The following is a 24,376-nucleotide window of genomic DNA, read 5'->3' as shown; positions in this document are numbered from 1 at the left end:
GTGCAAGAGAACGAGTCCTTATACCTCATCTCTATACTCTTCACACTGATGTACAAACACACTGAAACACTACACACTGACACGCACATAGTGACACGCACACTGATATACAAACACACTGATGTACAGGGAGATCAGTGTGACTGTACAAGCCCATATACCTCATCTTTATACACCACACACTGGTCCAGTCTGGGCCAGGTCACACTGTAACCCTACAGTCCAGAAATCACCGGTCCAGTCTGGGCCAGGTCACACTGTAACCCTACAGTCCAGATATCACTGGTTCAGTTTGGGTCACATTGTAACCCTACAGTCCAGAGATCACTGGTCCAGTCTGGGTCACACTGTAACCCTACAGTCCAGAGATCGCCGGTCCAGTATGGGTCACACTGTAACCCTACAGTCCGGAGATCACTGGTCCAGTCTGGGTCACACTGTAACCCTACAGTCCAGAGATCACTGGTCCAGTCTGGGCCGGGTCACACTGTAACCCACAGTCACACAGAAGACATCAACACATACGCACAGTGTAGTAACAGGGAATAAAAAAGACAGAAATTAAACACTTTCCTTTTAAAAGGAGATTTTAAAATGACAGGAGCAGACATTGGTCAGGGCCCAGACAAGGCACTGCTGAGTGTAACATATTTATTAGACATTAACCAGGCTCAGACAGGTGGCATGAATTGCAGCTCAAAACAATATTATATTTTCTCCGATTCCTCTAACCTACTTTGCGAAAAAGCCAAAGCCAGACTACACATTTAGGGAATGCTCTGGCTGAGGGACTCAACCTGCTGGAGTTAAAATTCCTGTGTGAGGAGAAGAAATGGCACATACAACGTAATAGCCACAGGTGACACGATTTGCCATTTAGAAAAAAAAAAGTTTAGTTTTCTGAAACCATTTAAGAAAAAATATTTTTTCCTCCCGGAAAGGAAACCCATTTACAAAACTTCACCAACAATTGTCGGTCATTTCTAAAATTTCCATCTTAAGTGAAAATAATTGCAGCTACTGCATTTGACCACAGAGTGGCGCTGCCACTTGTGAAGTGAAGCAGCACCTTGTCTTTTCAAAGCGCAGTTACATTGTCTCAACACCAGGGAGCGATGTTTGCTCCCTTTTAAGTTTAGGATCCATTGGGCTTCAGCGACCATACGCCAACGCTCTGTGGGGCTGCTGGTCGTTGAATAAAACAGAATTGTGTTTTGGCACTCAATTCGCTGAATAAACCACTCCGAGTGGTTGTGACTAAATACACTGCCGTTTAATGCATACTCAAACAATTTCAAGGTAAGGATCCCATTGAGATAACAGTCTAGCTTTAACAGGACACTTCCTGTTACAAACAGGCACAGGTGCAGTTTCCCGAGCAGCTCCAATCCTAAACCAGAGAGCTCAACCCCCTTCTCTCTCTTGTGCACTGCAGGGCGCTGTATTCAGTGTCCCAGTGCAGCCATCCAGCCAAGCCACGGGAATTCAGTCTGGATAAGGCTGGGAGCCTGGCATGTCACAAGCCCTGGTTCCAGTTAAAACTGGAAGGGCCTTAACTCTTACGATTGCTATCTTGAACCCGGGTCTGCCCCCCATGGTATCTGTGCTCTGGATGTGTGCCATACTTGGCCATTGAAGCCCTCTCACCCAGGCACCCTGATGTGGGGGGTCGATTAGCTTATTGATCAGAACGGGGTTCCCCCCCGTCTCCAGTCCTCTCATTTCCTTGCGTCTTTTCTCAGAGTAACTACTGCAGTTACACGGTTTGTCCAGCAGGCGGGGCTTTCTGAAAAGAGTCCACAGCACCGCTTCAGTGGAGAACCCCCCAGCTCCCAGCTTGTCTGTTCTTGTTGGGGTGGTCTTGCCGATGAACACTGACACAGGAGAGGCCTCGGAGGGCGAGATCTGTACAGTCTTCAAACAGGACGGGGGGGCCGAGCCAGGACTGCGCACTGTGGTGCTCTTGGCTCACAGGCTCTAGCACAGGCTGAAGGCTGTGGGAGTTCACGGGGAGTCTGTGCCAGGGGCAGCACAGGACTGTATGAGCAAGACAGGCTAGATAGTAACAGACAGCGGAAAAGGGTCATGACCTGAACAAATGACCTCAGAAAACCACTGTTACAGTGAATTACCTCCAGGGGGTGCTGTATACCAATTCAAACACCCCCCCCATGCTTCTGAGCACGATGATACAACGCTGAGAACAATGCCTCATTCTCAGCAATGTTTGTCTTTGCTCAGATGTTGCAAGGCTTCGCATTTCTCTGTGTTTAATGAAGGAAAGAGAGATGTCCACCAGGTGGGGCGGTCTGCACAGCCAGGACCCCACCTCGACTTCGGAAACCTGACACAGGGGGGGCTGCTGGGAGGACAGACGCAGGTCTGTGTCCCGTGGGGAATGAACAAGGAAGGGAAGAACAGGATGAAGCAGCAGAGAGAGACAAGAGGGACACATGAATTCTGGAGAGAAAAACCTTAAAAAAAAATCCCAGAGCTGGATATCACAACAGTCTCAGTCCAGGAGTGGGCTGGCCCAGAGTGTGGGGGTCTCCAGGGATTGCGGAGGGGGTGGGAATGCGTCTGTGTGGGGGGATGGGACAGGGCTGAGATCTGGGGGTCCCCCCCTCACCCCTCTGGCCGCCCCTGCTCACACGCCGTTTCTCTCTCCCAGCAGCCAGAAGGTCCTCATCTTCCCTTTCCCCTTCATCTCCACGTCTCCGCGCAGCTCCAGCTCGAACCCGAGGAACTCCTCCAGCACGCTGCGCGTCGCCGCCGACACATGGATCTTCAGCGCTGGAGCGAGAGCCGGCAGGGACACTGAGCACACGTCTCGACCCCACACCGCTGTCTTCAACTGTGCTGTCTGACGGTCTCCCTGGGCTGTACTGCACTGTACCCTGCTTTTACCCTGATCTCACTGGGCTGTACTGCACTGTACTGTGCTTTTACCCTGATCTCACTGGGCTGTACTGCACTCTACTGTGCTTTTACCCTGATCTCACTGGGCTGTACTGCACTGTGCTGTGCTTTTACCCTGATCTCACTGGGCTTTACTGCACTGTACTGTGCTTTTACCCTGATCTCACTGGGCTGTACTGCACTGTACTGTGCTTTTACCCTGATCTCACTGGGCTGTACTGCACTGTACTGTGCTTTTACCCTGATCTCACTGGGCTTTACTGCACTCTACTGTGCTTTTACCCTGATCTCACTGGGCTGTACTGCACTGTGCTGTGCTTTTACCCTGATCTCACTGGGCTTTACTGCACTGTACTGTGCTTTTACCCTGATCTCACTGGGCTGTACTGCACTCTACTGTGCTTTTACCCTGATCTCACTGGGCTGTACTGCACTGTGCTGTGCTTTTACCCTGATCTCACTGGGCCTTACTGCACTGTACTGTGCTTTTACCCTGATCTCACTGGGCTGTACTGCACTGTGCTTTTACCCTGATCTCACTGGGCTGTACTGCACTGTACTGTGCTTTTACCCTGATCTCACTGGGCTGTACTGCACTGTACTGTGCTTTTACCCTGATCTCACTGGGCTGTACTGCACTGTACTGTGCTTTTACCCTGATCTCACTGGGCTGTACTGCACTGTGCTTTTACCCTGATCTCACTGGGCTGTACTGCACTGTGCTTTTACCCTGATCTCACTGGGCTGTACTGCACTGTGCTTTTACCCTGATCTCACTGGGCTGTACTGCAGTGTACTGTGCTTTTACCCTGATCTCACTGGGCTGTACTGCACTGTGCTTTTACCCTGATCTCACTGGGCTGTACTGCACTGTGCTGTGCTTTTACCCTGATCTCACTGGGCTGTACTGCACTGTGCTGTGCTTTTACCCTGATCTCACTGGGCTGTACTGCACTGTGCTGTGCTTTTACCCTGATCTCACTGGGCTGTACTGCACTGTACTGTGCTTTTACCCTGATCTCACTGGGCTGTACTGCACTCTACTGTGCTTTTACCCTGATCTCACTGGGCTGTACTGTACTGTGCTGTGCTTTTACCCTGACCTCACTGGGCTGTACTGCACTGTGCTTTTACCCTGATCTCACTGGGCTGTACTGCACTGTACTGTGCTTTTACCCTGATCTCACTGGGCTGTACTGCACTGTACTGTGCTTTTACCCTGATCTCACTGGGCTGTACTGCACTGTACTGTGCTTTTACCCTGATCTCACTGGGCTGTACTGCACTGTGCTGTGCTTTTACCCTGATCTCACTGGGCTGTACTGCACTGTACTGTGCTTTTACCCTGATCTCACTGGGCTGTACTGCACTCTACTGTGCTTTTACCCTGATCTCACTGGGCTGTACTGTACTGTGCTGTGCTTTTACCCTGACCTCACTGGGCTGTACTGCACTGTGCTTTTACCCTGATCTCACTGGGCTGTACTGCACTGTACTGTGCTTTTACCCTGATCTCACTGGGCTGTACTGCACTGTACTGTGCTTTTACCCTGATCTCACTGGGCTGTACTGCACTGTACTGTGCTTTTACCCTGATCTCACTGGGCTGTACTGCACTGTACTGTGCTTTTACCCTGATCTCACTGGGCTGTACTGCACTGTGCTTTTACCCTGATCCCACTGGGCTGTACTGCACTGTACTGTGCTTTTACCCTGATGTCACTGGGCTTTACTGCACTGTACTGTGCTTTTACCCTGATCTCACTGGGCTTTACTGCACTGTACTGTGCTTTTACCCTGATCTCACTGGGCTGTACTGCACTGTACTGTGCTTTTACCCTGATCTCACTGGGCTGTACTGTACTGTGCTTTTACCCTGATCTCACTGGGCTGTACTGTACTGTATTGTGCTTTTACCCTGATCTCACTGGGCTGTACTGCACTGTGCTTTTACCCTGATCCCACTGGGCTGTACTGCACTGTACTGTGCTTTTACCCTGATGTCACTGGGCTTTACTGCACTGTACTGTGCTTTTACCCTGATCTCACTGGGCTTTACTGCACTGTACTGTGCTTTTACCCTGATCTCACTGGGCTGTACTGCACTGTACTGTGCTTTTACCCTGATCTCACTGGGCTGTACTGTACTGTGCTTTTACCCTGATCTCACTGGGCTGTACTGTACTGTATTGTGCTTTTACCCTGATCTCACTGGGCTGTACTGCACTGTGCTTTTACCCTGATCTCACTGGGATGTACTGCACTGTACTGTGCTTTTACCCTGATCTCACTGGGCTGTACTGCACTGTGCTGTGCTTTTACCCTGATCTCACTGGGCTGTACTGCACTGTGCTTTTACCCTGATCTCACTGGGCTGTACTGCACTGTGCTGTGCTTTTACCCTGATCTCACTGGGCTGTACTGCACTGTACTGTGCTTTTACCCTGATCTCACTGGGCTGTACTGCACTGTGCTGTGCTTTTACCCTGATCTCACTGGGCTGTACTGCACTGTGCTTTTACCCTGATCTCACTGGGCTGTACTGCACTGTACTGTGCTTTTACCCTGATCTCACTGGGCTGTACTGCACTGTACTGTGCTTTTACCCTGATCTCACTGGGCTGTACTGCACTGTACTGTGCTTTTACCCTGATCTCACTGGGCTGTACTGCACTGTACTGTGCTTTTACCCTGATCTCACTGGGCTGTACTGCACTGTGCTTTTACCCTGATCTCACTGGGCTGTACTGCACTGTGCTGTGCTTTTACCCTGATCTCACTGGGCTGTACTGCACTGTACTGTGCTTTTACCCTGATCTCACTGGGCTGTACTGCACTGTACTGTGCTCTTACCCTGATCTCACTGGGCTGTACTGCACTCTACTGTGCTTTTACCCTGATCTCACTGGGCTGTACTGCACTGTGCTTTGTTCTTACCATTCTTTTATAAGGGCTTGGGAACCTTTTTTTCTTGTGCAACATCATTACTAAAAAAGGCTCATTGTAACAATGGGGTGAAGCAACAAAGTCTCACAAAGATTAAGTTTTTTTTAGATTTTGTTTTTTTCTCTTCAGTTATAGAAGTTAGAAGTCAAGTAGACAACCAGAATTTTGAAAGTGTGATAGCAGAGGGTCCTATATTTATTAACTGAAGGTGCTGGATATCTCACCCTCTCCGCTGGACTCCATTCGAGAAGCAGTGTTGACGGTATCACCGAACAGACAGTATCGTGGCATCTTCAGCCCAACCACGCCAGCGCACACTGGGCCTGCCGGTAATAAACACAGCACAGGGTGAGACAGACCCGACACAGAGTCAGACAGACACACTGTCAATATTATATATAGGTGCATATATGTATGTCGAATATACACAGTACAGTATATTCAGTCCGGAGATCTTGTCCAGATCTGGGCCGGGTCACACTGCTGGTCCAGTCTGGGTCACACTGTAACCCTACAGTCCAGAGATCGCTGGTCCAGTCTGGGTCACACTGTAACCCTACAGTCCAGAGATCGCCGGTCCAGTCTGGGCCGGGTCACACTGTAACCCTACAGTCCAGAGATCGCCGGTCCGGTCTGGGCCGGGTCACACTATAACCCTATAGCCCAGATCCCGGTAACCCCTAGAGCCAGTTACTGTGACAGAGCCATGTGTCCTCACCGCTGTGGATGCCGATCCTCAGTTTGAGCTGCTGGTCGGGCCGGTGCCGGATCCTGAAGGAGCGCACGGCCTCCAGCAGCGCCAGCGACATGCGGGCGATCTCCCGGGCGTGCAGCTTGCCGTTCCGCACGGGCAGCCCCGACACCACCATGTAGGCGTCACCGATCGTCTCCACCTGGAGACAGCAGCAATCAGGAAACGCTTACTGGCGGACCCCACCGATCCCCCATCAATAATCCGCGCTCAGTCCCAGACGGAATCATGGCCGGCACTACGCTGATTGATCCACCAACGCCGCGGACTACTTTTCCATATTGTGATCAAAAATTGCAACAGAGCCCGAATCATGATTCAGGGTCCCAGACTGTTCTCCCCCTTGCACTCTGGCAAGCAGCACCACACCATTAAACCATCACAACACTGGGCTTCAAAACAGCCTCCATGCTACAGCAGTGTGCATCATTAACTGCTAACTGCACAAAGCCTCAGAGTTCAACACGCCTCTGCACTTGGCACTTTCTGACTTGATCTACTGTCCTGTGTGTTTATTGCTCTGTGCTATCTGTTATATGTTGTGCTTTGTTGTCCTGTCACCTCACACAGCTTCACCCCAACACCTCACACTTACTGTCATTCAATATGATTATTTTCTGTTTTGTAATGTGCAGGCTGCGTGAGGGTGTTGCCGGCTGTCCTGTGTACGTCCCGAGAGAACAGCGTGACTATGAATCCCAGAGTACTTGTACACGCGAACAGGTAAAGACGTCTCGGCTGTGGAGCCCTCTCCAGCTGTGTGTTTATTGCTCTGTGCTACCCGTTGTATGTTGTTGTGCGTGTTGGACGTGTACATAAACCCCTCCCTCTCTCGAACGAATAAGGGCTGATCAGCAGTATCACAGAGCGGTGGAGTGTGCAGGCCTCCTCATCAGGAGCCACACTGTAGATAAGCAGCGGTCACTGCTGGACAGACTGGTGTGGGAGGCAGTGTTGGACAGAGTCCGTGCGGAGTTGCGTAATGTGACGCGGCGCTGGCTCGAGCAGCCATGGTGAGGACAAGCCACAGCGCTGGGGACCAGCTGGTGGTACTGTGTGCGAGGCTGTGCTGAAGTGCTACCTGACTCGACCTGCAGGGGGCGGCGTGCTGTGATGATGCATTGAGAGGCTAGGCTGTGCTTTTCTCAGCTTGTGTGTGAGCGGCAGCACAGAGTCTTAGGAGGGGAGAGAAAGGGGACGAGACAGCTTTGACTCTTCCTCTACACGCCGTGTTAGGATTATTCTCGGAATCTCATCAATAGCGTTGGCTCTGCTTGCGCAGATCCCAAAAGACACAGCGCTGCCCCCCCCTCACAGTGCACGGCTCCTGCCTGTTACCTTGTACACGTCGAAGTTGTCAATGATGGCGTCGAAGCAGGTGTAGAGGTCATTGAGCAGAGTCACGACCTGGGACAGGGAGACGGGGGGAGACAGGAAGTCAGCATGCTGCTGTCTCTGTGAGCTGATGTCAGAAGGTGTATAACATAACTGCCCAGACAGGCGTGCGCTGTACCTGCATGGGGGTGCTCTCGGCAGACAGGGCGGTGAAGCCCACAATGTCGCTGAAGTAGATAGTGACGGAGTCGAAGGCTTCAGCCTGCACTGTCTCCCCTCTTTTCAGCTGCTCCGCCACTGAGCTGAGACACACAGAGGGCTGTCAGTCCCCATGGAGCTTTTTTCTTAGCAACATATTCCTCCTGGGAAACTGCCCTAGCCGTACTCTGGAAACCCTCCCCTCATAGCTCCTCTTCAGCAAGAGACCCCGCCCAGGCCCCGCCTGCCTCCAATTAGCCATGGCCCTAGCATGATAGCCCCTCCCTCTTCTCCTCCTTGGGTCCACCCACACTCCCATAAGTAACACTCTCCTCCCATAACAACAGACACGCTATTCCCCAGTGCAGCAGGAGTAATCAACTCTAAAGGATTGCTAGCATGAATGGCTAACAGCTGACCATAGTAAACTGCTGTCCCCTTTGTTCTGTACAGAAACAGACATTTTTTTTCCTGTTATTGAATGCTATTCCACAGGCCCACTCTCCCAGCACTGAAGTATAAATTGCATCACACAGCACAGTTACTCCACGCATTGCGACACTGTCCTGTTCATCACGCTGTCTTTCATGCGTCTTGCCTTCTCACTGTGCATTCTGGAGACTGTTCTGCTCTGTGATACCTTTGATATCTCATGGCCCTTTGCTGAGAAAAGAGCAGCACTGTCTGGACAAGCGGCAGTGCAGGGGCGCTCCTGCCAGGGGCACTCACTGGGGCAGGATCTGGTAGAGCAGGGCTTCCGCCTTGCGCTTCTCCTCCAGGTAGGCCTGGGTGCGCTCCTCCACCAGCTCCTCCAGGTTGTTGGCGTACTGCTCCATCCGCGACAGCAGGTTGTCCAGGATGTTGGTCCTGATGTCCCTGGGAGGAGAGAGCTGCAGGTCAGAGCTGTGGGAGGTGTAGTACAGTGTAGTACAGTGCAGAAAGGTATAGTACAGTGAAATATAGTGCAGTAAGATGTGGTGCAGTGTAGTGCAGTGCAATAAGCTGTAAAGCAGTACAGTATAGTGGAGTAAGAAGTAGAGCAGTGCAGTATTGTGTAGTAAGGTTTAGTGCAGTACAGTGGAGTAAGTAGCAGAACAGTGCAGTAAGGTGCAGTACAGTGGAGTAAGGAGCAGAGCAGAGCAGTAAGGTGCAGTACAGTGGAGTAAGGAGCAGAGCAGTGCAGTAAGGTGCAGTACAGTGGAGTAAGGAGCAGAGCAGTGCAGTAAGGTGCAGTACAGTGGAGTAAGGAGCAGAGCAGTGCAGTAAGGTGCAGTACAGTGGAGTAAGGAGCAGAGCAGTGCAGTAAGGTGCAGTACAGTGGAGTAAGGAGCAGAGCAGTGCAGTAAGGTGCAGTACAGTGGAGTAAGGAGCAGAGCAGTGCAGTAAGGTGCAGTGCACTACAGTGGAGTAAGGAGCAGAGCAGTGCAGTAAGGTGCAGTACAGTGGAGTAAGGAGCAGAGCAGTACAGTATAGTGCGGTGCACTACAGTGGAGTAAGGAGCAGAGCAGTGCAGTAAGGTGCAGTGCACTACAGTGGAGTAAGGAGCAGAGCAGTACAGTATAGTGCGGTGCACTACAGTGGAGTAAGGAGCAGAGCAGTGCAGTATGGTGCAGTGCAGTACAGTGGAGTAAGGAGCAGAGCAGTGCAGTATGGTGCAGTGCAGTACAGTGGAGTAAGGAGCAGAGCAGTGCAGTACGGTGCAGTAAGGTGCAGTGCAGTGTAATACAGTTGTGTAAGGAGTAGAGCAGTGCAGTACAGTGGAGTAAGGAGTACGGCAGTGCAGTAAGGTGCAGTGCAGTTGCTCAGTGCAGCAGTAGTGCTCAGTGCACACAGACCTGTTGAACTTGCGCAGCAGGATCTTGATCTGGTGGAACTCGGGGCGCTCCACCGTGTCCTCGGCCCAGCAGCGCTGCATCAGCTGGCCCAGCTCCTCGCTGTGGCACTGCGGGTTCACTGTGGGGCGCAGGTACGGCCACTCGCCCAGGGTCACGCGGTCGATGATCTCTGAGGGCAGAGAGTGAGGGATGCAGGGCTGTGGAAGCGGTATGCTGACTCACACACACAAACACCCACATGATGCTGACACTTTACTGATATTACTCAGACACCGCGAGGAAGCAGTACAGGAGGCATCCAGAATGTTAGCATATAGCTAAGGCTGTAGAGTTTAAATAATTTTTTAAAAATTGCTCCAGTAAGTATCCAGTTAGTACAGTACACTAATAAGATTCCATTTAGGTTACTGTGGACGATGTTCGACACAGTGATAGGAAACAGAAGCTCTGGAGTCAGTTCAGAGAAGAGTGACAAGATACATCCCAGGGCTTGGAAGATTGTCCAGCCCTGACAGGCAAAGGGAACTGAATCGCTAGAGTCTTGAACAGTCTAGCAGCCTACGAGACCTGATTCACAATGACAAAGTCAGCCCTCTGGACTTCTTCAGCAGCAATGGTGCAACACAACCCAGAGGACACAGCAGGCAGAGGCCATGACTTACAAAGGTCACTGACCAGTGGGAGGACAGAGGTGGAAAGAGTGGAACAGGCCCAGTGATGACCAGAGTCCCCCACAAAGCGGAGCTCAGACTCCCCAGTAATACAGACACTGAAATTGAACCTTTATTCTGTATAAAGGCTATTTGCTAATTTGATTAATATTGTTTATTAAAAATGATTAATTATTTAACTGTTGGTCAATGGTACTTTTTTATTGTCTAGTATGAAAATAGACAAATACACTCAGCAATACAGGGAAGGACACAGACATGTACACTGTAACACAGAGAGACAGAAACACAGACACACAAAGATGTACTGACACAAACCAAACATTGACACACACGAGCACAGGCACACCGCTAGACACAGAAGGACAGGCAGCACACAAACACTGACACACACGAGCACTGTCACACACGAGCACAGATGCACTGCTAGACACAGAAGGACAGGCACACACACACGGGACACACACAAACACTCACACACAAGCACAGACGCAGTGCCACTCTGCAGCGGGTCTGCTGTCTCTGTCCTTATCTGTGCCCATCTCCATTAGCCTGGCAGCCGGCACAGGATGTGGAGGAAATTCAATCTGGCCTCAGCCCAGCGCCCGGCTGCAGGTCATTAACATTTCCTTAATGCAATTGGCAACGCCGCGTATTGATTCAATATTTCGGGGAAATGTGATTTCTCCCGCCTGAAGGCTGTGCGCAGCCCTGGGCAGATACACTTATAAAAAACCCTCCCATAGCTAGCAGGCTGTGCTCTTGGGATGTCCACCAGAGGAGGAGGCCTGTCTGTCTGCTGGACACTGACCCCAGCGTGTGATGGACAGCCCCTCAGTATTTGTCTGTCTATCCACATATCTGTCTATGTATCTATCTCTGTATCTATTACTCTCTGTATCTGTGTATCTCAGTCTGTCTGTACAGTTTCTGTCTGTCTGTGAATCTCAGTCTCTCTGTATCTGTACAGTATGTCTGTGAATCTCAGTCTCTCTGTATCTGTACAATATGTCTGTGAATCTCAGTCTCTCTGTATCTGTACAGTATGTCTGTGAATCTCAGTCTCTCTGTCTGTATCTGTCTGTCTGTGAATCTCAGTCTCTCTGTATCTGTACAATATGTCTGTGAATCTCAGTCTCTCTGTATCTGTACAGTATGTCTGTGAATCTCAGTCTCTCTGTCTGTATCTGTCTGTCTGTGAATCTCAGTCTCTCTGTATCTGTACAGTATGTCTGTGAATCTCAGTCTCTCTGTCTGTATCTGTCTGTCTGTGAATCTCAGTCTCTCTGTATCTGTACAGTATGTCTGTGAATCTCAGTCTCTCTGTATCTGTACAGTATGTCTGTGAATCTCAGTCTCTCTGTCTGTATCTGTCTGTCTGTGAATCTCAGTCTCTCTGTATCTGTACAATATGTCTGTGAATCTCAGTCTCTCTGTCTGTATCTGTCTGTCTGTGAATCTCAGTCTCTCTGTATCTGTACAGTATGTCTGTGAATCTCAGTCTCTCTGTCTGTATCTGTCTGTCTGTGAATCTCAGTCTCTCTGTATCTGTACAATATGTCTGTGAATCTCAGTCTCTCTGTATCTGTACAGTATGTCTGTGAATCTCAGTCTCTCTGTCTGTTGATCAGGTGTTCCTACGCTCTATTGTCTGTTGCCCAGTGTGCCACTGTCAGTGTCCAGTGTCCTGCTGTGGTTTTAAACAGAGCTCTGATTCTGACTGTGTTGTCTGTGACTTGTGGTCGACATCACGTCTCCTGGACTTGTGGACAATGGACGTGTTGCAGTCGCTTCCTTTTGCATCCGCTTAGTTTTGCTTGAAATTTGCCACCTGATTTCCGCGTTTTGTCAAACGGAGAGAAAGCCGCTCAGAAAGAGGACCAGCTCTCACCGGAGCTGAACCCTGTGAACTCCCGTGCCCAGCGACAGAGGGGGCAGCGTGGCTGAAGAGAAAGTAGGAGGCTTTAATGCCTGTTGGTTACAGCTTCACAGGCAGGAAGCTGACAAGCTCCACCACAGGAGCCGCAGGCAAGGCGATTCATCCTTGTCCATTTTTCAGACAGGACGTCACACAGACGGGAACAAATTCGCAAGGCTGGAAAGTGAGGCTCAGAGGGCCTGGAGTGTGAAATAGAGAGCCCTAGCTACAGGGCACAGAGAGAAACAGGCCACCTGGGCCCAACAATCTCACTTCCCCAGCTTCTTCCTGGCTGGGAGCCACAGGGCCGCGGGGTACAAGGGCAGAGGCCAGCCTGCGCCCCCGTGCAGCCCTGAGCAGGCGACAGCTCTCGCAGGCCTTGATTCAATCTGCTGCAGTACCGTGACATTCTTCTTGGCCGCTGTTCTCTACATAAAAGGGAGGAACTCAGGTGGCCTGCGGGGTTTCATTTGTGCTATATTGCTGCACTGCTAACACAGGTAATTACTCTACTCCCATTTTATTCTGAAAGTCATTGCCAGGGCAAATCCCCTGGTGAACAGCGGCGTGGCCCTCGCTAAGCAGGAGAAAGAAGATACCGTGTCCCGTGGACACACTGTCACGCTCCATCAAGGGATGAGGAGCGAACACACGGGATAATACTGCTGGCAAAGAGATTCCAGATAAGTTCGGTCCCGATTGTGAAACAGAACCCAAAGATGCAAGGGGGAACTACAGGGACGTGCATTAAAAACCAAGACCAGGAGGCTCGTCTTTACACAAAGGGTGGTGGAAGTCTGGAACCAGCTGCCCAGCCATGTTGATGAACCAGAACCCTTGGGAACAAGATCCTGGAATCGCTCAGTTCCGGGCCGAGCGGAGGGACACCTCTCCTTTCTGCTCTTGCTGATGACCGTTGTGTCTGATGGCACAGAGCCACCGAGACCCAGTTTACACACCCTGGGAGAAAGGAGCTCCGAAACAAAGGTGGATTCTCGAAACGGAGAAGGGTGTTTCGCCGAGCTGAGCAGGGAAACTGCAGAGAGCCGCAGGGACAGGGAGCTGGCTGAGCTGGAGAGCGCAGGGACACGGGTGCGAGGTTGGTACCACTGCAGGGCTCTGTGGCCAGCGCTCGGAAGAGAGGCAGGTAGACCGGTGATAACGGCCTGCTTCAGCTCAGACACAAAGGGAGGAGAGCACTGAGGCTGGTCCCTCTTTCCCTGTCCCCAGTGAGACTCTCGGTTCCTGATCTCGCCCTCAGCGGAGGACTTGAACGGCTGGCTTCGTGTTGCTCAGGGAGGGGAGGGGCTAACGTATCCTCAACACCACCCCCCCACTAACACAAAAACGCCTTGACCGTACTAGGTGTCTGCATCCTCTCCCGGCCCTGTAGGTGGCGCTCATTAAAGTTTCCCCTGTCAAACTGCAGTAAAAAGCGCAGTAATTATGTAAAAAAGCAGTATAAAGGGACACAGAGAGCTTTGACATGATTTAGATGAAGCGCTCTGGGATACACAGTCTCGAAGTGAACATTTAATTACAATCCACAATGGTGGACTGCTGTAGATGATGTAAAAATCTGGCAAGAGTATAGGTGAGTCTCCCACCTTCCGGGGAAAATGAGGGAAAAAATGAAAGACCCAGCGAAGTGCAAGACTAGAAACAGAAGAGCCCTGGGCTGAGACAGGCTCTGTAAAACAGTCCTGACGGGGGGAATTGTAAATGAACACACAGATAGAGAGGGAGGGCACCGGCTTCCATGGCAACCGTGTACTGGTCCTGGCACCTGGTGCTGGGGTGCCCAGGTACAGCCTGCCCTTCTTGGGGAAATGCAGGGGGGGGTTTAGAGAGAGATTGGGTCCTTTCACTCCGTCCTCTAGCCTCCAAGACTCATGGGAGCCACTCTAACTTCAAACAAGCCCACCCAGGTACCCAGAGCGCTGACGGATCTCTCCTTCAGACAGCAGCGCCGCTCACCGGCCCCCTCACAAGCCATTAAACAGGGCCTGACAGATACGCTCCCGCAGAAGGCTGATTCTGACGTCCAGGGGTCCGAGCGTTGCGGGGTGAGGGTAGCGGCGGGAGGCTGACCTTTGGGGCTCAGTAGCTCCCCCTCCAGGTAGAAAGCCCCCCGGCGCAGCGCGATCTCCTGCAGGATGATGCCGAAGCTGTAGACGTCGCCCTTCTGCGTCCCGCTGGGGAGGGGGCTCTCGGCCCGCAGCAGCTCCGGGGCGCTCCACAGCTTCCCTGGACAGGGACAGAGGGCGGGAGACAGGCTTGATCAGGCCTGCAGAGGAGCTGGGACTCTCGCCGGGGCGTGCCGAGAGCCGGGACGGGGGGAGGAGGGGGCGGGGGCGTGCGGGACACTCACGGGCGTAGAAGGAGTGCGCGTCGTCGCACTCCGCCTCACTGCGGAAGCTGGCCAGGCCGTAGTCGGTGATCTTCAGCACGAAGCGGCTGTCCACCACGCAGTTGGAGGACTTGAGGTTGCCGTGGGACACGATGACGCTGTTGTGCAGGAACTCCATGCCCTGGCGAGGGGGGGAGACGGGGAGAGAGGTGAGAGGGTGAGGGGAGAGGGAGAGCGCGAGGGCCAGATGCCGGAGTGGGCCCGCCTCCGTTCACTGCTCACCTTGACGATGTCGTTGATGAGGGAGTACCGGAAGATCCAGTCCAGGTTGATGCTCTCGTTCTCCATGATGTCCTGAGAGACACACAGCGGGGGGCTCAGCGGCCGCAGTCACGAGAGCCCGTAAGAGACAGTTTTAACTGGGGCTCTTAAAGGGGATAAGCAATTCTATTTTCATATTTCGGGGTTAGAAAGAATCAGCACTGATGAGTGCATTTCAAACTGCAATGAGAGTAAAATGTGCACAGTAACTTGCAAAACCTCCAATTTCCATCACAAAATAGACACAGTTTCCAGGTGCTGTATGCGCGGCGCCCTGTTCTGTGACTCAGAATGACATGCTGCGGTCCTGTGACACTGTAAACAGGCAGGCTTGTGAATACATCTCTCTTAATCCGCTAGGAACATTGCTCTCGATTTCGAGAGGGCTTTGCTGACAAATACTACTTGCGTGTTTATTTACAACTCTGCATGCAGATCACGTTTCTGTGGTGAAAGGCCTGCCGCACAAGCTGTCCTTATTCGCTTGTACATCGAAATTTGTCGATTCCTTCTAGAGCGTCAATGAATGTTTTTTGTTACCGAGATGAAATAGCCAGTGTGAGAAATCAGGACTGCGGTCCCCCTTGATGTAAGTGGAGTTCCCGATTCTTGTCTTATCATCAAAGCATCCAGGGGCACGCCTTTCGTGCCGATCGGGGTCAGGCTCCGACAGTGTGCACACAGCGTTCACTCACACCCTGGCCACAATGTTACATCCACGCACAGCACCTAATTAATCCGATCATCGAATTAATCCCTCACACCTGTCCTCTTCGCTATTTAAAGCTGCACTTCCCACTTCCTGACGCCCGGAGTTGGAGTTGCTCACCCTGTTGAGCACTGTGCTACGGTAAACTCTTTCCGCGTGCTTTATCCTGATTAACTCTCCTGGCTTTTTGTCTCTTGGATTATCGGTTTTTTCGGACCTCCCTTTCGGATCTGTTTGTTCCTCGAAACCGGACTAAGCATAGGGTTCTGCTTCCTTGACGGCATCGGCCTGTGACACACACAAGCCGCAGAAACCCTAAACAAGTCCTTCCTGCTCTGCGGGGAGCTACAGAAACCCCCTCCTGCCCTGCGGTACCTGCAGGCTGCCCCGGGGACAGTATTCGGTGATGATGCAGATGTTGGGTGGGTCAATACAGGCGCCGATGAAGCGGGTCAGGTGCTCGTTCTGGACATCTTGCATCTACAGGGGACAAGAAGGACGAGGGTCAAGGGGCAGGCTGGCAGACACTCAGACAGCACGTGCCTGGCACTGTCTCTGTCAGGCACCACCTGGGAAACGCTGCCCTTTTGATTGCCATAGAATAATCAATACTAGACACAAACCAGTGGCATGATGGCAGATGACATGTCCTCCTTCCTGTGCACATAGCAATACTGAACACTGACTGCTAATCTTCAGTACTGCCCATTGCTCTCAGGTCAACAGGCACGGAATGATTAACTCCTCTGCCCTGACTACCTATCTCTCTGTATCTGCAGGTACAGGTCATTTTCAGCCAAACCCTTCCCCTACCACTCTCTGTGTAAAGAAGAGCTTCTTCTCACTGGTGAGCCTGGGACTGGATACTCACATGCTTCAGTTCAAACAGCACCTTCCTGGTCAGCTCGATGCGTTTCCTGTTGATGTATTTAATGGCCACAATGTTCCCCTGCAAACCAACAGCACTCAGTTTAGTCTCTAGGTGTAGATGTTTTGCTAGCAGACCATTGAGGAGAATACTAGCAAAAAAAGCCATGTGTAAAATTGCCTCTAGCATAAATTTCTATGACATAGGTGACTGTCCTTGTAGTAGCCTGTTCCATATTAAAACCCATTTTTGATGCCATTGTAAAACCTCAGTACACTACAGTAAAGCCCAGCATGATCAGGATAAAAGCACAGTACAGGGCAGTTAAGCCCAGTGAGATCAGGATAAAAGCACAGTACAGAGCAGTACAGCCCAGTGAGGTCAGGGTAAAGCACAGTGCAGTAAAGCCCAGTGAGATCAGGGTAAAAGCACAGTGCAGTGCAGTTAAGCCCAATGAGATCAGGGCAAGAGCTCAGTACAGTGCAGCAAACCCCCTGTGAGACCAGGGTAAAAACACAGTACAGTGCACTAAAGCCAAGTGAAATCATATGAACACAAAGGTGTTATAGTAAAACCAGATACAAACTGTGGGGAATCCGTAGCAAAGCCAAGCCAGTGGAGTTCAGCCTAGTTAGATGAGGAGACTGAGATCATGCCATGCAGAAGGGCCAGCAGCCTTCCTGGGATAGAACATTCCAGACTGAACTTCTCACCTTGTAGCAGCCAGTCTTGGCGAAGATCTGGAAGTTGCCCTCTGTGGTCAGGAGAGACCCATAGTTCGACCCCCTCTGTGAGACACATGGAGTCTTTCGGTCAGTGCTGGCCTTCTCAGACACTGGCCCCCTGCTCTAAACTGGGCCGCCTCAGGGCGATGTGACTTCTACCTTCTGTGCTTCTGGAAACAAGCTCAGCTGCTTACAACCTCTTGCATCAGTTAAGATGCTAAACGCTTGTTGTGGTGGGGACGCTGTTGTAACGCGGACAGTGAGCTGACAGGTGCCTTGCTGATGTTGATGTCCTGTCCTGCAGCTTCCCGATTAGGAACACGTGAGAGTTTTGGATTCATTCAGCGGGACAGCAGCGCTGCCCGGCCAGGAGAGCCCAGCTCTGGCCTCGCGGGCCGTGGGCAGCTGACACACACTCCCGCGGCTGCGTTCTCAGCTCTTGGCCTGAGTGACGCGACACTGGAAGACAAGGGACGGGCAACTTCCAGTCCCAGACACCAGAGACCTGCAGCTACGTTGCAGTTAGTAACTAATACAGACCCAAAAAGAGCAATGGTGCCCACATGGGGAGAGAAAGCCAGAAGGGTCCCACAGGCCCTGAGATCTGGAGCCACCTGACCTGACTGAAGGCCAGACTATGACTGGATTATGGATTTAAGTGGGCCAGGATTTCAGGAAAGCCCCATTTTTTTAATTAGCCTTCCAGGCCCAGACAATTCCCCCGGATGCCTGGACAATCCCATTCCACCATGTCCTGAGTACTTGGTGGTCGTGGGGGGGGGGGGGGGATACCTAATATTTTGGCTAGGCAGAGACCTTGGGCTCTCTGTGTGTGACAGAGACTATGTGGAGTCAAGGAGTGCTGTGTTTGGTGTGTGTTTGTGGGATCACTGCATTACTATCATCCCAGGAAGACAAGAACTCCTGAGACATGGGACCTCCTAGTTAGATGTGTGTCTGTGTCTCTGTGTGTAGATGTGTGTGTAGTTGTATGTAGATGTGTGTGTAGTTGTACGTACAGAAGATGTGTGTGTGAGTCTGTGTTTGTGTAGATGTGTGTCTGGGTCTGTGTGTGTGTGTGTGCCTCACCAGGGACAGGGTGAGCTTGCTGCCTGCGCTGCGCAGAGTCTTCTCCATGTTACTGATCTGAATGTCCTCCCAGTGGATCCTCCACAGCTCTGCTGCCAGCTCATTCTCCAGCTTCAGCTTCCTGGGGGAGAGAGACAGGACGCTGTTCTCACACATCGCCAGCAGGCGGAGCTCCAAAGGGGCTCTGCCTGTGAAGTCTGCCCGTGTAACTGGATGCAGTGATAAATATCACGCGCGAATGAGGGATGATGCTGAAGCGCCCCCCACAGGGGAACCTCTTATAGCACTTATAGAACCTCTGAAACTGTCACAAGCACAAAACCTGTCCCAGTTCGGAAGTGATCTCACCACCTGCACCAGTTCTTTAAAAAGTTTCTTTTCTAAATAGATGTTTAAATTGTGAATTGCAACTTGGTTATTTAGGTTTAAGTGTTATTAGCTGTTGTTTTTCTCCCAGTTGACTAGGGTCTGGAGCTGGAAATCGGCCTCCGTCTGTGTTAAAAACTGTAAATGTCCCCGTGAGACACAGAAAATACGTTTTTTTCTGGCTGCTCTGCTCAGGACTGCCCACAGGGGGCGCCACACGCCACAGCACGTGCTGACCTGTATATGAAGACTGCGATGATAGTGCTGAAGAAGAGGAAGAAGCCGATCAAGATGGTCATCACCTGGAGCATCGGCAGGACTCCTGGGAACAGCCAAGAAAACAGAGACATTTACCCCCCTGTTCACCTGCTCTGGTTCCTATTGCCCTGTTGGAAGAAGCTCACAGCTGGGGCCCCACACAGCCAGAGCTGGACCTGTCTGGCCAACTCCCAGCTGGCAGCCCACTGCAGCCCAGCAGTGTGAGCCTGGCCTGTACCTGGAGGGGAGACTCCTGGGAAAGCTGAGGCTGCTGCAGGAAGAGGTGTTAGTGGGACCAGTAGGGGGCGCTCACCCTGCGGTCTGTGTGGGTCCTAATGCCCCAGTACAGTGAAGGGGATGCTTTACTGTAAAAAGGCGCCGTCCTTCGGATGAGACGTAAAACCAAGGTCCTGACTCTCTGTGGCCATTAAAAATCCCAGAGTGTTTCCCGAAAAGAGTAGGGGTGTTACCCTGGTGTCCTGGCCAGATTCCCTCCTGGCCTTTACCAGTCATGGTCTCCTAATAATCCCCCTCTCTGAACTGGCTTCAACCCTGCTCTCCTCCCCACTGAGAGCTGGTGTGTGGGGAGAGTACTGACACACGCTGGGTGCCGGCACATTCGTCTAGGACACTTATCAAGCCCTTTCAATCTACTTAAATCCTGGAGCTCTAAACCTGCAAGGCCGTGTTGTAGTTATCCCGTGGGAATCTGTCAAAGTGGATTTTCTGTTCACTCCGAGTTGGAGTGGAGCTGGAGGCGGAGGGAGTCCCGAGACAGGGCGCGGGCCCACCTGAGTGGCACTCGTCGTTCTTGAAGCCGCAGAGCGGGATGTCCCGGGGCGGGCTGCCGTCCCCCGGCCACTGGAACCTCACCCCCGGCACCTGGCTGATGTTCTTCTGCGTGCCATTGTACACAAACACCACCTGCGGGAGACAGGAGCACAGCCCTCAGCACCACAGCAGCTCTCCTGCTGGCTGCCCAGTATTACTGCATCTCTGCTGCCCTAATCTCACTGGGCTGTACTGGTCTGTACTGTGTCTCTGCTGCTCTAATCTCACTGGGCTGTACTAGTCTGTACTGCATCTCTGCTGCCCTGATCTCACTGGGCTGTACTGGTCTGTACTGTATCTCTGCTGCCCTGATCTGACTGGGCTGTACTGGTCTATACTGTATCTCTGCTGCTCTGATCTGACTGGGCTCTACTGGTCTGTACTGTATCTCTGCTGCCCTGATCTGACTGGGCTGTACTGGTCTGTACTGTATCTCTGCTGCCCTAATCTCACTGGGCTGTACTGGTCTGTACTGTATCTCTGCTGCTCTGATCTCACTGGGCTGTACTGGTCTGTACTGCATCTCTGCTGCCCTGATCTCACTGGGCTGTACTAGTCTGTACTGCATCTCTGCTGCCCTGATCTCACTGGGCTGTACTGGTCTGTACTGTATCTCTGCTGCCCTGATCTGACTGGGCTGTACTGGTCTGTACTGTATCTCTGCTGCTCTGATCTCACTGGGCTGTACTAGTCTGTACTGCATCTCTGCTGCCCTGATCTCACTGGGCTGTACTGGTCTGTACTGCATCTCTGCTGCCCTGATCTGACTGGGCTGTACTTATTCCATGGTCTCACTGGTGACACTAGGTGTGTTGTTTTCATACTGTGCCATTCCTGACATTGAATGGTTGAATGATCAGCGAACAGCATTGCTGTAAAACTGCAGTTTATAGAACAATCCCAGGCTTTGGGTTTTTTTACGGTCTCCCCTGCTGTTATCAACTGAGAAGAGGGCCAGATGCAGTTTTTTCTTACTGACCTGTGCTGTTCTGTATGAGTCAGTAGACAATAAAAGTATTTTAGCACTGTGGTTTCCCTCAGGGTAACATCTTTAGCACAGCGATGATAAATGGTGGGCGGGATCACGAGGAAGTCAGATTATCTTGGGTTTCAGTGGGCAAGGGCATGGGGCTGTGAACCGGCCCCCACCTGACAGCAACAGGAAGTGTTTGCAGTACAGGATGTACTGATACACAGCAGGATGAGGCAGGCCTGGAAATGACATTTCAGTGTGTGCTATAATATAGGAAAGGTTCCCATCCAGAGGAGTTTCCTCCACTCATCCTGGCTTACTCCCAAAGTTTCCTCTACAGCTCCTCGATCCCAGAACTTTGTCTGGCCATTTCTTGAAGGTTCCTGGGGACTCGGTGCAACTGGCAACACAGCTGAGCAAATTGCACCCGACGACCCCCCCCCCCCAACCTCTCTCTGTGTAAAGAAGTGCCGTACTTCACTACTGAAATGCTCCTGCGTTTAGCCTCATTGGGATTGAGTTTGCCTGCTCTTTGTCAGTGTGCCTGTCAGTAGCGGCGAGTGTCGGTGACGCTGGGGGGCGGACAGGTGCTGCTGACCTGGAAGGTGCCAGTGTTGTTGTCGGTCATGTCCCAGAGGGAGAAATCAATCTCCCGGTCGCCATGCTCATCGATCCGTATCGGTCCTGTCACTCCTGGGGGAGAGAGAGGGAGACAAAGACAAAACCCGTGAGCCTGGCCCCAGCTCGTCTCGGCGACGCCTCGAAACCCTCTAGCGCAGAGCTGGTGCAGTAACGGTCACAGAGACCCCGTGTATCACGCAGGGCCTGATGAAGACAGGAGGCCGACACACAGAGGAGCACGGTGTTAACGACACAGGGCACGCGTGTAAGCAGTGTTAAGGGTGGGTGTCTTTCGGCAGTGATTGCTCCCACCCCCTGGAGGCACCCCAGGGGGTGGGGGGGGGCTGCTGTGCCCAGCCAGCTGGGTCCTAACTCACACACACCACACACTCACCTGGCACTGCAAAATAAATCATTAACCACCACATCTTGATTTAGTGAGGGCTCATGGCTCATCCATTAACTTTCACCGCTCACCCATAAAACCTGTGTGGGGCAGGAGAGAGAGAGAACCACCACAAAGCCCTGCTGAGCCAAGAGCTGAGCCCAAAACAGAGCCCCCTGAGCCAGCTGGTCCTGAGGCTCACCGACCTGAGCCACACCGACACTAACCAGCCTCAGGACAGCACTGCTAGAGCACCACAACCCAGACTCAACCACATCACAGCACAGATCAAACAGCAATATCTCACACACTGGGACACACACACACAGACACAACATAAACTGGAATGTTACAGAACCTTAAACAGACAATACACACTAGCTGAATATTTGACCAAAATAAAAAATAACAAACAGAAACAGACCCTGACGAAGTACAGGCTCAGTGACCACAACCTGGCCATAGAAACTGGGCGACACAGGCAGACCTGGCTGTCCAGAGAGGACAGGCTGTGCTCCCACTGCCAGCGGGGAGAAATAGAGACAGAGGTGCACTTCCTACTGCACTGTGACAGATACTCTGGGATTAGAGAAACATTCTTCCCGAAATTCAGAAATCTAATCCCAGAGTTCCCACACCTGCCAGAATCACAACGGGTCCCAATCCTACTGGGAGAGGGAGGAGGGAACTCAGTTGAACTGGCAGCCCAGTATGTGATCTCCTGTCACAGCCTGAGGAACAGTGAGTCTGTCTCCCAATAATGCTCCAGCCGCCTACAGAATATGTCAATATTGTATAATATGTCTTTGTTGTAAATGTCTGTAATATGTCTGTAGATTTTATTTTACTTCTATTTTTGTTTTGTTTCATGTAAATATCATTACTTTCATTTGCTTTGGCAACACTGATTGTACCCATCGGTCATGCTAATAAAGCACCTTGAATTGAATTGAATTGAATTGAGAACCAAGGGCTGCCTCTGTGCCGTTCTCCACAACGCTGACTTCACACTGTTGCTTCATTGAAAAGGAAGAAATTGCTAGAAAATCATTCAGCTTAGAAAATTGAAATCGCCATCTTTTCAGCGAGGCGAGGTTTTCTATTTTCATTCCAGCTGATCTTTTGATGACCGGATTGACACCTTTAATGGTTTTCTGATAGAAGCCTATTGGTCGCTGAAAACAATTAGGAAAGTTGAAGGCAAAACTACTCAGTTCAGCAACCACAGCCTCTCTAAGGCTCTGACTATGGCAGAGCTACAGAGCAGACTCCCAGCACAAAGCACTCTGATCCTCTGATCCACAGTGTTGTCAGTTAAACGCCTAGTGCACTGCAGTCTGATCCACTCCAGGGTTTACAGTGTGCTCAGTTAGACTCCTAGTGCACTGCAGTCTGATCCACTCCAGGATTTACAGTGTGCTCAGTTAGACTCCTAGTGCACTGCAGTCTGATCCACTCCAGGGTTTACAGTGTGCTCAGTTAGACTCCTAGTGCACTGCAGTCTGATCCACTCCAGGGTTTACAGTGTGCTCCGTTAGACTCCTACTGCACTGCAGTCTGATCCACTCCAGGGTTTACAGTGTGCTCCGTTAGACTCCTAGTGCACTGCCTGCTTGAAAGCCTGTTTTAACAACAAGCTGTTAAATGGTGTTTGCCGAGACACCTCCTCCCCCATCATACGCTTATTCCCTTATTTTCTGTCTTGACATTGTTTTATCTACCAGTGACTGGTGAAGATGAAAACAGCTCCTCACAATCTGTGCCGCACAACGCCTGCATGTCTATTAATTAGGCTAATTGCTGATCAGGGCTGCAGCTTGTTTCCTGTGTTTGCTTTGTGTTTAGAACAGGGAGGTTTAAATCCTACTCAATTTCTCAGCATGTAAAATAGCAAAGGATAACCACCCATTCAAGAATATTTTAGCGCTGACGGTGTGAATTGAGCCTCCATGCTTAGGCGATAAGACAGATCTCCACAGGATGGATTTGTTTTCTGTGATACATGGTGGCACAGTCACAGCAGAGAGCAGTAAATCACCTGGCAAAGCGCGCCAGCCGGGCGCAGTCTGTGGAGACCCGGTGCGTCGTGCGGGCCGCTGCAGGAAGACGACAGAGAGGGGTGGCGAGGGCACAGCGGGCACTGCCAGCCCTCGCCACGGGAGGGCCGGTGTCCTGAGACCAGCGTGAGGCCCGGCGGGAACGACTCCCACACGCCCCGGCGCTTGGTGCCAGCTCTGCCTGACGTGGCGTGGCGGCTCGGCAGCGCGGCGGGCTGTCTGGGGTGGGGGGGTCCAGGGCGGATCCCAT

At 51.7% G+C, this 24,376-nt stretch overlaps 1 protein-coding gene across 3 annotated transcripts in view; it reads right to left on the bottom strand.

The window, feature by feature from the left end:
• Positions 1-610: 610 nt before the first annotated feature.
• The window catches only part of npr1b (natriuretic peptide receptor 1b), a 57,904-nt gene continuing 34,138 nt past the window's right edge, over positions 611-24,376 (bottom strand). For 2 of the 3 annotated variants that reach the window (XM_088905000.1, XM_088905001.1), the window contains exons 7-23: positions 21,662-21,756; positions 20,051-20,183; positions 19,239-19,323; positions 18,636-18,756; positions 17,535-17,609; positions 16,825-16,902; positions 16,329-16,433; positions 15,206-15,277; positions 14,945-15,104; positions 14,665-14,820; positions 9,985-10,153; positions 8,879-9,025; positions 8,130-8,253; positions 7,955-8,023; positions 6,584-6,758; positions 6,090-6,188; positions 611-2,793 (exon numbers count right to left, since the gene is read on the bottom strand). In XM_088905000.1, coding sequence (XP_088761126.1) covers positions 2,648-2,793; positions 6,090-6,188; positions 6,584-6,758; positions 7,955-8,023; positions 8,130-8,253; positions 8,879-9,025; positions 9,985-10,153; positions 14,665-14,820; positions 14,945-15,104; positions 15,206-15,277; positions 16,329-16,433; positions 16,825-16,902; positions 17,535-17,609; positions 18,636-18,756; positions 19,239-19,323; positions 20,051-20,183; positions 21,662-21,756 — 2,009 coding nt within the window. In that variant the 3' untranslated portion in view covers positions 611-2,647. The remainder of the gene's footprint in view (positions 2,794-6,089; positions 6,189-6,583; positions 6,759-7,954; positions 8,024-8,129; positions 8,254-8,878; positions 9,026-9,984; positions 10,154-14,664; positions 14,821-14,944; positions 15,105-15,205; positions 15,278-16,328; positions 16,434-16,824; positions 16,903-17,534; positions 17,610-18,635; positions 18,757-19,238; positions 19,324-20,050; positions 20,184-21,661; positions 21,757-24,376) is intronic. The other variant, XM_088905002.1, reaches the window with a different exon arrangement.

This window comes from Atractosteus spatula, chromosome 25 (genome assembly GCF_055471065.1).
Source record: "Atractosteus spatula isolate fAtrSpa1 chromosome 25, fAtrSpa1.hap1, whole genome shotgun sequence".
NCBI lineage: Eukaryota > Metazoa > Chordata > Actinopteri > Semionotiformes > Lepisosteidae > Atractosteus > Atractosteus spatula.
Note: the sequence above shows the minus strand (reverse complement) of the source record. Positions and strands in the feature narration are given on the sequence as shown.